This window comes from Grampus griseus (genome assembly GCF_964374135.1).
Source record: "Grampus griseus genome assembly, chromosome: 6".
Lineage (NCBI taxonomy): Eukaryota > Metazoa > Chordata > Mammalia > Artiodactyla > Delphinidae > Grampus > Grampus griseus.
The window spans coordinates 85079367-85092117 of NC_139000.1; the positions used below are offsets into that span (position 1 = coordinate 85079367).

At 44.9% G+C, this 12751-nt stretch overlaps 1 protein-coding gene across 1 annotated transcript; it reads left to right on the forward strand.

Moving 5' to 3' along the window:
* Positions 1–1082: 1082 nt before the first annotated feature.
* On the forward strand, positions 1083–5650 carry CTSL (cathepsin L). Its single transcript, XM_082656356.1, has 8 exons — positions 1083–1131; positions 1631–1767; positions 2070–2192; positions 2285–2431; positions 2883–3107; positions 3557–3719; positions 4368–4485; positions 5292–5650. The coding sequence occupies exons 2-8, from the start codon at positions 1642–1644 to the stop codon at positions 5389–5391; spliced, it is 1002 nt and encodes a 333-aa protein (XP_082512482.1). The 5' UTR covers positions 1083–1131; positions 1631–1641; the 3' UTR covers positions 5392–5650.
* The last annotated feature ends 7101 nt before the right edge of the window (positions 5651–12751 follow it).

Consider the following 12751-nt stretch of genomic DNA (forward strand, 5'->3'; position numbering starts at 1 on the left):
AGAAAAAAGGTAATGTGGAAAGGGACATGAGGTAATGATAATTTTTTTATAAAAGGTATTTTCTACAATGAATATATTTTTATGTAGTAAAGGACAAACATGCACAACTTTTCTGGCTTGTGTTCCTTAAATTATTAATTATATAAATTAATATTTAATATATAAATCTATTTTCCTCCATTTAAAACGTTTCACTAACTGTCATTTAAATCCTGACATTAAATGTAAAGTAGAACTCACTGAAGTAAAAGTTAAATTTCTTAAATCTCAAGAAAAGCACCTTAGATACTAAGGAAGACATAACAATCCTTAATGTCGAGTGTGGGAAGGTAAAACAGTTTCTACTTTCCACCTTTCCTTTTTTTAAACTAAATTTTTCTGTAAATAACTCGTTTCTGTTGGTTTTGAGGAAAGCTTGAGAGGTGAGAGGAACCCCTGACCGGGAAGACAGGAAAGGGGCATTACAAAATGCCATGCCTTCTCTGGAGACCCACCCAGCCCGTCCCCTTTCCCTCCTGGGATTTGGGGAGTGACCAGCGCGTCCCGAGCTTTGAGGAACTGCCTTTCCGGTCCGATTCTTCTCAAACCCAGCTTGTACCACCCTCAGCCCGGGAGGTAAGGCGTCTGCCTGAGGGCTCCGCATTCCTCCAGCGCGCCCCACCTTTGCTGTGGAATAAGCGGGAACCCCTAAACTAGACAGCCCTCCCGCAGACTTTCACCAAAAACTCTAGGACTAAAGGCGGCACAGGGTTGCGCTGATAATCCACTTGGTGCTCCCTATAAGCTTCTTTTCGTGAACCACCGGCCGAGCGCAATCGAGGTAATTAGTTGATCCGGGTCCCCAAGGAGGCTCCGTCCACCCTTCTCAGCGCTGCCCAGCTCGCCGCCGTCGGGTCCACTGAGGCTGGCACCTGGCCAAGTTGGGACCAGCCCCGTGAGACGCCGGGAGTCCCAGCACAGGGGCCCCGCCCACATGTAGCTCAGCCAATCGCGGTGCGGGCTAGCGGGGGGCGGGGCCGGCCGAGCGGAATCCCGGAGCCTTAAATGGGAGGACATGCGCCCACAGCCCAATCTCCGACGCCCCTGGATCCATGGTTGTTGGCTGCGCCTGCGCAGCTGCGCCTGCCGCAGGTGAGCACCCCGGGCTGGGGCCTGGCGCCTGGCGCGGCGGGGTCACCCCGGGAACCAGCGGGACTGCCAGGCTTGGGGTTTGGAGGGGTCCCAGGAGGCGCTGGTCACACAGGGCAGCCTGACCCCCGCAAGCCGGGCTGCAGTGCCCGCTGTTCCCTGCGCCGCGTCAACATCCTCTGAGAGCGGCGGGCGTTCGCTGGCGGCGGGGGGCGGGGCGGCACGCTCCTGGCCTGGCCCCGCCTGCAACCCGGGAGGGAGCTTCGCCCTAGCCGCGGCTCTGAGTCCCAGAAGAGCCTCACCGTCTCCGGCGCGGAAACTGGGGTCTCTGAGCTGTTTTTCTCTATCCACGTACTTAGCATTCCCCTACAGTCCTTGTGTAAATACTTGGGAAGATAAATGTTTTTACTCCACCATAGTGGGTATAACGTCTCAGAAAAAAGTAGGATGGCCTTTTAGTAAGATTGGTTTAATCAGGTACTGATTTCTTTTCCCTTCCTAGGCTTTTGAAACATGAATCCTTCACTCATCCTGACTGCCCTTTGCTTGGGAATAGCCTCAGCGGCTTCAAAACTTGATCTCATTTTAAATGCACAATGGAAATTGTGGAAGGCAACACACAGGAAACTATATGGCTTGGTTGGTAACATCTGAAACTGTCCATCTGAAACTCGGCAGAGAATGGTCCATGCTGTTGGGAGTTTATAGCAGATAGTAACCTCTTGAGGCTGCCTCTTACCAGGGCAGTAACTTCATGGCACCCATTACCGAGTACAGTACGGGCATACGACGCTGTTGTGTGGATGCTGGGAAACAGTTCCCAAGAGTATAAAGCCACCTCTGGCCATGGTTTCTCTTCCTCTCTTTCTGCAAATCCACTTGGTGAAGGTGGGTTGGTTTTAAATAGAAATAAAGAGTATAGGTTACCTGTTTGCCTGTAGAATGAAGAAGGATGGAGGAGAACAGTGTGGGAGAAGAATATGAAAATGATTGACCTGCACAATCAGGAATACAGCCAAGGGAAACATGGCTTCACCATGGCAATGAATGCCTTTGGTGACATGGTGAGTGTGGCATGAACTTTTTGTGCCTCCCCTCCTTAGTACTTTAGGAAAATAACGTCTTGCTTTTCAACATTGTTTCCTTCTCCTTGAAGACCAGTGAAGAATTCAGGCAGGTGATGAATGGTCTTCGAAACCAGAAGCGCAAGAAGGGGAAAGTGTTCCCAGTACCCGTCTTTGGTTTGATTCCCTCATCCATGGACTGGAGAGAGAAAGGCTATGTAACTCCTGTGAAGAATCAGGTATGACAGTATTCAGCAGATCTCTCTCCAAGAGTAAAGCCAAATTGGAGTTGCCGTCCTTGCAATGGTAGGCTGTGGACCAACATGCAGTTCACTCGTTTTTTGTTTTTGTTTTTTCAAGAATTTAAAACATTTTATTTGGTTTCAAATTTCCTTGAGAGAAAAAGAATTGTGTTGATAAGTTTCTTGGAATGAGAGATGCATTTGCTGTGATGAAGAGTTGTTTGCCAGCTCTTGAAGACTTTTCCTTCTGAAGCACTGAAAGTGGACAGAAGAGCCCTCAAATGCCTGGAGAAGAGGTTTCCTTTTGGAAACACCCCATGGCCTGCTCTGAATGACTAGAGTTTGGATGCAATTCACTAGTTTTTAAAAGCATTTTCAGATATATGGGCTATCGTCAAAGTCTTGCTATTTGTTTTGTACACTAAGAGCTTTTAAATTTTGTTTTCAGGGTATGTGTGGTTCTTGTTGGGCTTTTAGTGCAACTGGTGCCCTTGAAGGACAGATGTTCCGGAAAACTGGCAAACTTATTTCACTGAGTGAGCAGAACCTGGTGGACTGCTCTCGGCCTCAAGGCAATGAGGGTTGCAATGGTGGCCTAATGGATAATGCCTTCCAGTATGTTAAGGACAACGGAGGCCTGGACTCAGAGGAATCCTATCCATATTTTGGAAAGGTAAAAGGAGCTCCTTATCTCGTTATCAAAGTTGAACGCTTTGGGGGAAAACAGATACCAATTTAGAATTCACATTTTAGATTGTAGACTCTATATCTGCAGACTGTCAGAACTAGTATTAAAATATGTTAGCCTTGCACAGTTCTCTGTTTAGATAGTTACCATAAAGCTGTTAATATTTCTGTGTCATGTGGAAATATACATACCATTCTATGTAAGTATAAATTTCTCCAGAGTAAACGTTTCTTATGGACAGGTAGACTGAGCGTGTCTCATTGAATAGACACCAGCTACTTTTTCCATTTCAAAACAACCAATATCATTTCGTCTCCTGGGATGCTTTATAACAAACTTGACTTGGAAATCATTAAGCTGCAGACTGTCTTGAACTCATGTACCCCAGGACGGGGATGGTATTAATCAAGTCTCTTCCCCATTACCTTTGAAAGGATGAATCCTGCCACTACAGACCCCAGAGTTCTGCTGCCAACGACACTGGTTTCGTGGACATTCCTAAGCAAGAGAAGGCCCTTATGAAGGCAGTGGCAACTGTGGGCCCCATCTCTGTTGCTATAGATGCAAGCCATCCAACCTTCCAGTTTTATAAAGCAGGTAAGCATTTGTCTGTATGGAAGTTTAGGCAGAAAAATTGGAAAACCACCATGACATACAGCAAGATTGACTCTTTGGTGTGTAGAATTCAGTGTATAATTTGGGGGTGTGTAGATTTAACGTAGTTGTTCATGTAGTGTTTGTGCCTGATGTGTCCGTTTGACATTACTTGAACCATATCCCCATGATTTTAAGCACTTCACAAATATATTTAAATGGCTACTTAATTTGATTCGTATAGCTTAATTTACTTTTTTCCAGTTGTTAGACCTTTGAAATTTTCCAAAGAATTTTACTACTGTAATTAAAACTGGAAAGAACCTCTTGCCTGAAGTAATTTTGTGTTGTGTGCTGTTTCCATAGACTGACATTCTGAAAGTCAAATGATAAGGTTTTAGGGAGTGGTCTTTTATGCCTCTTGACACATTGTTTACAAAAGAGATTGTGCCAGTATTTCTGCTAGTGTTAGACAAGAACCTAGATCCCTAGGCTAGATAAAAAAAAAATAGTTCTTGTTTTAAAATCCTATCTAGATTTATGTCCTTTAGCTGAATTTTGAGGTGTCTCTCTTATCCTAGTTGATAGACTGGGTTACTGTCATGGGTCACTTGAAGGTCCTCACCCCAACCTTGAATTTTATGTTCCCAGGCATTTATTATGACCCACACTGCAGCAGTGAAGACCTGGATCATGGTGTTCTGGCGGTTGGCTATGGGTTTGAAGGAGCAGACTCAGATAACAATAAATACTGGCTTGTCAAGAACAGGTATAAAGTGCCCCAAATACTTATATTTGAGATTGAAATGGGGGTCCCTTTTGGAATCAGTATTTGGATACAGATTCTCAAACCCTTAAGTACACTTCCAAAGTCTTTATGCCACTTAGGGTGAGCACAGACATATTAATGTTTGATTATAACATTAAGGTACTCTCTCAAGCTTGCCTAGAGTATTGATGGAGTTTTGACACCATTGCATTTCTTTTTTAAAAAAATTTAATTAATTTATTATTATTTTTTGGCTGCTTGGGTCTTTGTTGCAGCACGGGCTTTCTCTAGTTGCGTCGAGTGGGGACTACTCTTCGTAGCATGCGCGGGGTTCTCCTTGCGGTGGCGTCTCTTGTTGCAGAGCACAGGCTCTAGGCGCGCGGGCTCCAGTAGTTGCGGCATGCAGGCTCAGTAGCTGTGGTACATGGGCTTAGTTGCTCCACAGCATGTGGGATCTTCCCAGGCCAGGGATCAAACCCGTGTCCCCTGCATTGGCAGGCAGATTCTTAACCACTGCGCCACCAGGGAAGTCCCAGCACCATTGCATTTCTAAATCTGAAAATTTTCTTAAATCTGAAACGTATCTGGCCCCAAGAGTTTCCTTTTTCTGTCTCTAATTTTGCAGTTCCGTGAGAGGTTTGGAGACTGAAGTTATTTACACATTTAGAACTCAACCAGGAACAAGAACAACTGCCTTTCTTGCTTCTTTCTGAGTCTGTCCTGACCTCTGGGGCACTGTTTAAGTGTTAATAAAGATAAGTGTGTTTGATTCTTTGTATAAAATGGAAAACCCTCTCTTCTTTTAGCTGGGGTGAAGATTGGGGCATGGACGGCTACATAAAGATGGCCAAAGACCGGGACAACAACTGTGGAATCGCCACCATGGCCAGTTATCCTACTGTCTAAACCTCAAAGGCAGGATTGAGAACAGAACATCCAGAGGAAGAATTTTCTTTAAAACTAACCAGACCTTATTGTGTGGGATGAAACACTTGAATCGTTGAAGATCCAAGTTGTGATTTGAATTCTGTGACATTTTATGCTGGTGAAATGTTACCACTCCTTTAATACTATTGTAAATAGGTTTGTATGATCGACTTGCCTCAAGAATTTTCATGTTTTAAAAGGATGTATAAAGTTTTACCTTTAAAATAAAACAATTTCAGAGTAGAGGTGGTACATCTTTCTGTTTTTAATACATTAAGTTTTTGTAGAGTAAAAAAGGTAATTGGGCCCTGAAGACGTAACTAAGTGTGCCAGTGGTCTGTTAGAATGGCTGCGTGGCCTTCTGGTTCTTATAGTTCTGAATATGTCAGCTGCCTATTGTCTGTGTCTGACCCAACCCTTGAATAGAACAAAATTTGGCCAACAATCTAAAGGACAAAGGTAAATTATTTTAATAAGGAAAAAATTCACATTTTAGAAAAGTGAACACACATACATACGAGTCCCAAACAAGAAAAGGGCCTTAGAGATCATGATCATTTGACCCACGATGGTGACAGCCCAGCAGAGTTACAGGATGAACGTCACAGAGCCAATTTCTGGTGCATCTTCCCCAACTTCTAGCGAAGACTGTGTGGCTACTTTGCAACTGAGGAAGGACCAGACACAATGGATTGCCAAGAGTGTTTGTCTTTGTGTCCATATGCGATGAAGGATAAGCTCCCACATTTGAGGCTGGGCTTCAGAAATAGTCTTGCAGCCTCAGAGGTGGGCAGTAGGTGAGAGCATCGAAAGAGATAGTCTGAAGCCTAATTTACACCTAGCTTACACCTAAATTCCTGAATTTATTTTAAAAAAGAAAAACTCCCTACATTCCGCAGGCTAAGGAAGCACATAGTTTCATTTGCTGTCTTTGGGTTTAAAATTCTCATGTTCCTTCCTACTCAAGGAAATAAAAAGTAGGTGGAAGCATTTGGTTGTTAGACCCTGTAATTCCTTCTGAAGACATGAGGTGGAGGAGAACTGGGATCTCAGCCCACAAGACCTCCAGCAGCCTCTGGTCAAGTCCATCTGCACTGGACTGTGTGCCGTGCTGGACCCTCAATGTGGCCTTCCCTTGCAGGCGCTTACATTTCCAACTTTCTGACCTAAAATGACAGATGTTGTGTCATTTGGAGTAAAATTCTGTGGGTTTGGGGATAGCGTGATCAAGCCACAGGAAGATTAGGGAGGCTCCCAATCTGAGTCCCTTCTACTGGTTGGGGCCACACTGAGACAACTGGAATTGATGTGCTCATGGCGCCCCAGTCATCACCCTGTGGAAGAGACATTCCCAGCCCTGAGAAGGAGATGGTGCTGTTAGAGGAGGTGGTTCAAACACCAGAAGGAAAAGAAACGGGACATGGACCCAGAGGAGCCGGGCAGTAACGCAGGATAAAAGGGTGGGTATCTGAGCAGAGACGTCCCAGGTCAGAACCCCTTAGAAAAGAGAAACAACATTTAGAGAAAGTGGGAAGGTTGAGGCGTGGGAGATGAGACTGGGCCCACACACAGGTTTTTAGGACACGGGAACCAACGGGGCATGCAGTGAAAAGACTATTCTGGTTATCTATTACTGGAAAACAAACTACCAGGAAACATAGCAGCTTGAAAAAACCATCTTTCCAATTTCCTGACTGGGCTTAACTACATGTTTTCCTTTGGAAGTCTTTCACGTGTGCCCGAATCATTAGCAGTTTTGACTGGGCCGACATCCAAGCAGGCTCCCTCACATGGCTGTCCTAGATGCTGGTGTGGGCTGGGCATTCAGCCCTGGCTTCCCACCAGAGTACCTACATGGGCCTCTCCGTGGCTTGGGCTCCCATGGCACGAAGGGTGACTCTGAGAGGAACATCCCAAGGGAACGTAAGCCAGAATGCCCGTGGGGAACTGCAAGGCTTCTTATAACCTGGTCTTAGTCCCCAGTGAAACCTCTGCTGCCGCATTGCATTCAGAGCATGTCACCAGGGACGCCCAGGTTACAGGGGAGGGGGCTGACCGTCTACCTCCTAGTGGGGAGAGGCAAGGTCACTTAGCAGAAAAGCATGTGGGATGGAAGGCATTGTGGCCATCTTTGGAAAATGCAATCTGCCACCTTCAGTCTCTGAAAGTCCACTAGAAAGGACTCCTTAGTGACTGTCACCTTGCTTCACCGTAACAGGCTAGCTCATACTGCTGTCCACATAATCTTGGAAGTAGAGCCCAAGACTCTAAGAAAATGCCTAGGTGCTGATATGAATGAAAATGTGAAGACCTCTCAGATGTCTTCTGCAACTTTCAAAGACATTTATATTTATTTAAACTTGTGAAAAGTTCCAAACTAAACAATACCTAAATGATTAAACAGATGTTAGAAGGTTCTGTAACTTTCAAAGACAATTAACTTAAACTGAAAAGTTCCAAACAGCATCTATCATAAAAGCTTTTTAAAATAAGCCAGTCGACAGGAATCAAAGCTGAAAACAAATTTTGATTTTACAAATGTGGATGAATGTCGCCTGCTATGTCAGTAAGCCAAGGATGTTGCAGCCATCAAGCCCTCTGCCACTGCCACTGCCCCCAGCTGTGCACCCTGAGGGGATTCAGGATGGAGAAAAACAGGATACCAGCCCTAGATAGTTAAGATGCATATCAAAGGAGTAGTTTCAATAAGTCCAGACTCTGGCATCTTCCTACTCAAAGAAAAGCACTAAATTCATCAACTTGAGATGTCTGGTTTTCTTTAATTAACAGTAATCTTTTGATGTTCTGACTACCTGGTTTTATTTGTTTGTTTGTTTGCAAAGACTCCTATATATATCCTGGCTCCTCCCTTACCTGTTCAGAACAGTCCCTCAGAGCTATCTGAGTGGCTGTCTCTCCAGCTTAAGTCCTCAGAATGTCTGACAAATAAAGCATAATTCTCAACTTTTAGGTTGTACTTTTTTTTTTTCAGTCGACACAAAAAACTTGTCTGAAACATGAACTTACTATCAGAAGCTGAAAGAGGCAACAAAGGATTCCTCCCTAGAGCCCTTGGAGGGGATATAGCCCTGCAGATACTTTGGTTTGGAATTCCAGCCTCCAGGCATGAGAGAATAAATTCCTGTGACTTTAAGCCAGTGAGTTTGTGGTGTATGTTGTGTCAGCCCCAGGAAACTACTGCACTTGTCCTGCACAGCTAGCCTCGTGCTCTCCTTAGCAGCCCAGAGGACACAGGTGCGGCGAGCAGAGCCGCACTTTGGTGGTCTGGTCAAGACCACCAAAGATGGGACTTCCCTGGTGGTGCAGTGGTTAAGAATCCACCTGCTGATGCAGGGGACACGGGTTCGAGCCCTGGTCCAGAAAGATTCCATATGCTGCGGAGCAACTAAGCCCGTGTGCCACAACTACTGAGACCGCGCTGTAGAGCCCGCGAGCCACAAGTACTGAGCCCATGCGCCTAGAGCCCGTGCTCCACAAGAGAAGCCACCGCAGTGAGAAGCCCACACACCGCAACGAAGAGTAGCCCCCGCTCGCCGCAACTAGAGAAAGCCCGCGCGCAGCAGCGAAGACCCAATGCAGCCAAAAATAAATTTAAAAAAAAATCACCAAAGACAAGTCAGACTTGCTTAACATAAGGGAGAGATAAGTAAGAAATCTCTCAGCTCACAATGGTTCTTGGCCTTTCCTCACATGCTTCAATGCTACAGTCCACAAGGAAATGGTTGGCTAAGACGGGAGAAGTTTGGATTTAAAGATTTGTAGGCAGAAGAAAAGACACAAGAAGTTTGGGTATCTTTTCCCTTCCTCACATATCCTCTCTCATCTAAATCAGGCACTGGTCAGCGCTGCAAACCAGGAACAGTCAATACCTCATAGCAACACATTCTCATACATTAAAATGCACTGAAAACAAGCTTTGCTTCCTTCTCTTTCTATTTAACTTGGTGAAAATTAATATCTTCTTTACTCTCTGGCACCTCTTTCACTTGATGACGTCAAATGTTTCCTGTTTTTCTCTGTGAGGGAGGAAAGACCATTAGAAAGATATGAAGGAAACATGGGAGTTAATGCAAGAAAACTTAATATTATATATGCTGCTCAAAAAGTAGTGGTGACACAAAATGGCCTAACTCATGCTGGGGAATACTGTGGCCTTTTTTGACACTAAAGTCCTGATCTCTGATAACAAGTGCTCTTACAGGGTTTCATGCTCTGTCTCCTGAGTGTAGGCTGTGTCCTGTGGCAATTTTTGTTTTCCTTTGGTAAGAGGTAGTCCTGGTCAGCCCTTGCTGGCCCACCATCCTCACTGTCCCTGGATGTCTTGGGAGCCTTTTGCCACATGACTGTCATATTGTCCCGGGTGTCAGTCTAACTTCCAAGAAGAAGATAGCTTCCCGGGGATGAGCTGCATTTCCAAACAAAAAACCCCTTGAGAAGCTCTTTTGTTAAGAAAACATGGTCTCAGGTGGAGTTAACAATTCACCTGGTGGGAACCTGCACTTACCTTCTTCCTACTCACTTTCCCAGCAATCAACTGTGCACCAGCCAATCAAAACTACAATGAGGCACCACCTCACACCAGTCAGAATGGCCATAATGAAAAAGGATACAAATAACAAATGCTTGGAGAGGGTGTGGAGAAAAGGGAACCCTCCTACACTGTTTGTGGGAATGTAAATTTGTGCAGCCACTATGGCGAACAGTATGGAGGTTCCTTCAAAAACTAAAAATAGAGTTACCATATGATCCAGCAATCCCACTCCTGGGCATATATATGGACAAAACTATAACTCTGAAAGACACATGCACCCCAAGGTTCATAGTGGCACTATTTACAGTAGCCAAGAAATGGAAACAGCCTAAATGTCCATCAACGGATGAATGGATAAAGAAGATGTGGTGCACATATACAATGGAATATTACTCAGCCATAAAAAAGAATGAAATAGGGCTTCCTTGGTGGCGCAGTGGTTGAGAGTCCGCCTACCGATGCAGGGGACACGGGTTCGTGCCCCGGTCCGGGAAGATCCCACATGCCGCGGAGCTGCTGGGCCCATGAGCCATGGCCGCTGAGCCTGCGCGTCCGGAGGCTGTGCTCCGCAACGGGAGGGGCCACAACAGTGAGAGGCCCGCGTACCGCAAAAAAAGAATGAAATAATGCTATTTGCAGCAATATGGATGGACCTAGAAATTATCATACTAAGTGAAGTAAGTTAGATGAAGATAAATATCAAGTGATATCACTTATACGTGGAATCTAAAATACGACACAAGTGAACTTATCTGTGAAACAGAAACAGACTCACAGACATAGAGAACACACTTGTGGTTGCCAAGGGTGTGGGGGCGGGGGGGGCTGGGGGGAGGGATGGACTGAGATCTTGGGATTAGCAGATGCAAACTATTATATAGAGAATGGATAAACAAGGTCCTACTGTATAGCCCAGGGAACTATATTCAGTGTCCTGAAATAAACCATAATGGAAAAGCATATGAAAAAGAATATATATATGCATAACTGAATTACTTTGGTGTACAGTGGAAATTAATACAACATTGTAAATCAGCTATACCTCAATAAAATAAATTAAAAACAACAACAACAACAAAATGTGCTCAGGCCATTCCTGAGATATGGTGAGTGAGATTCTGGAAGTAGCATGCTTAAAAACATGCATAGAGTATTTTTTTTAATGTTTTGAGCATTTTTTTAGTTTAAATGTACTTTTATGTATTTTTTGTCCCCTTCCCTATAAGCCTTTCCCCTAGGTGTGTACAAGGCTCCTCCTTCCCCCCTGGATTTGGCTGGAATGTCATCCTCTTTGTGAAGCCTGTCTTTACCAGGAACTAAAATTAAAACAACCCCTGGTAGTACTGTTCTCCCCTCCCCTGATTTATTTTTCCCATAGCATTTATCACCATCTGACATGCTATTACATTTTATTTGTTGGTTTTGTTTATTGTGTCTCTTCCACACATCAGCACTTAGTCTGTACGGAGACCCATACAGAGACAAGGGGCTCTGTTTTGTTCACCTCTCTATCCTCAGCACTAAAGACAGGACCTGGCACAAAGCAGGCACACAACAAGATCTGCTCTCTGGACGAATGAATAATTGATGTATCCACATTATATGAACACATTCTCAGAGTTTCAAGGGTCAAGCAGTGAAGATAAAACAAAGGCCCGTTTTGGAAATGTATCCCCTTAAATATTCCCCTTCCTCAGAGGAACAACCAAAATTATTAATTCAGGGATATTAACAGTCCTTTTGCTTTGTCTTTACCCAAACACACATGCAGTTTTGTTTTTCATTGTTTTTGTCCCTTCTTTTTTTTTTCTTTAAAGATGTAAGTGCAGGGCTTCCCTGGTGGCGCAGTGGTTGAGAGTCCGCCTGCCGATGCAGGGGACACGGGTTCGTGCCCCGTTCCGGGAAGATCCCACATGCCGTGGAGCAGCTGGGCCCGTGAGCCATGGCCGCTGAGCCTGCGCATCCGGAGCCTGTGCTCCGCAACGGGAGAGGCCACAGCAGTGAGAGGCCCGCGTACCGCAAAAAAAAAAAAAAAAAAAAAGATGTAAGTGTGTCTTGTCCATCATAAAACAAGCAAGCAAAACCCCTCTTAACCCTGTGTTATTCCAGTTGCTGCATTTTCCTCCTCCTGTTTCCAGCTGAACCTCTTGAACAGCTTGTCTAAACTTGCTATCCTCCACTTCCCCACCTTCTATTCTCATCCTAACTTAGGTCCGTCCCTACAGTAAGGCTTTCCTTCCAGATCCTCCCAAATGACCTCATCTAGTCTAATTACTTCAGGTACCACCTCCACGCTGATGACTTCCTGTCGCTCTCCTGAGTTCCAAACCCATGTATCCAACTGCCTATGAGACATCCTGACTCAGCTAACCCACAGACATTTCAGACTCCAACGTACAGAGCTGAAGTCATCATCTTTCCCCAGAACCAGGTCATCTCCAAGTGCTCCTTGGCTTTGTGGATGGCATGTCCATCCATATCCTTCATTCCTCCCCTCTCCCTTTCTCTGACATAATCAATCACCGATACATGAACAGCTCTCAAACACCTACACTTCTCTCCATCCTCATGGCTTTTGATCGGGGCCATCATCACCATCAATTTTTGCCAAGATGATGACATTAACCTTCTTGACGGTGACCTAACAAGACTCTAGTTTGACTACTTCAAATCCGTTGTCTATATTGTAGGTAATATTTACTAAAATGCATATTGATTACGTTCCTCCATTGCTTAAAACTCATCAGTGGCTCCCCATTGCCCTCGGGACAAACTCCATACTCCTTA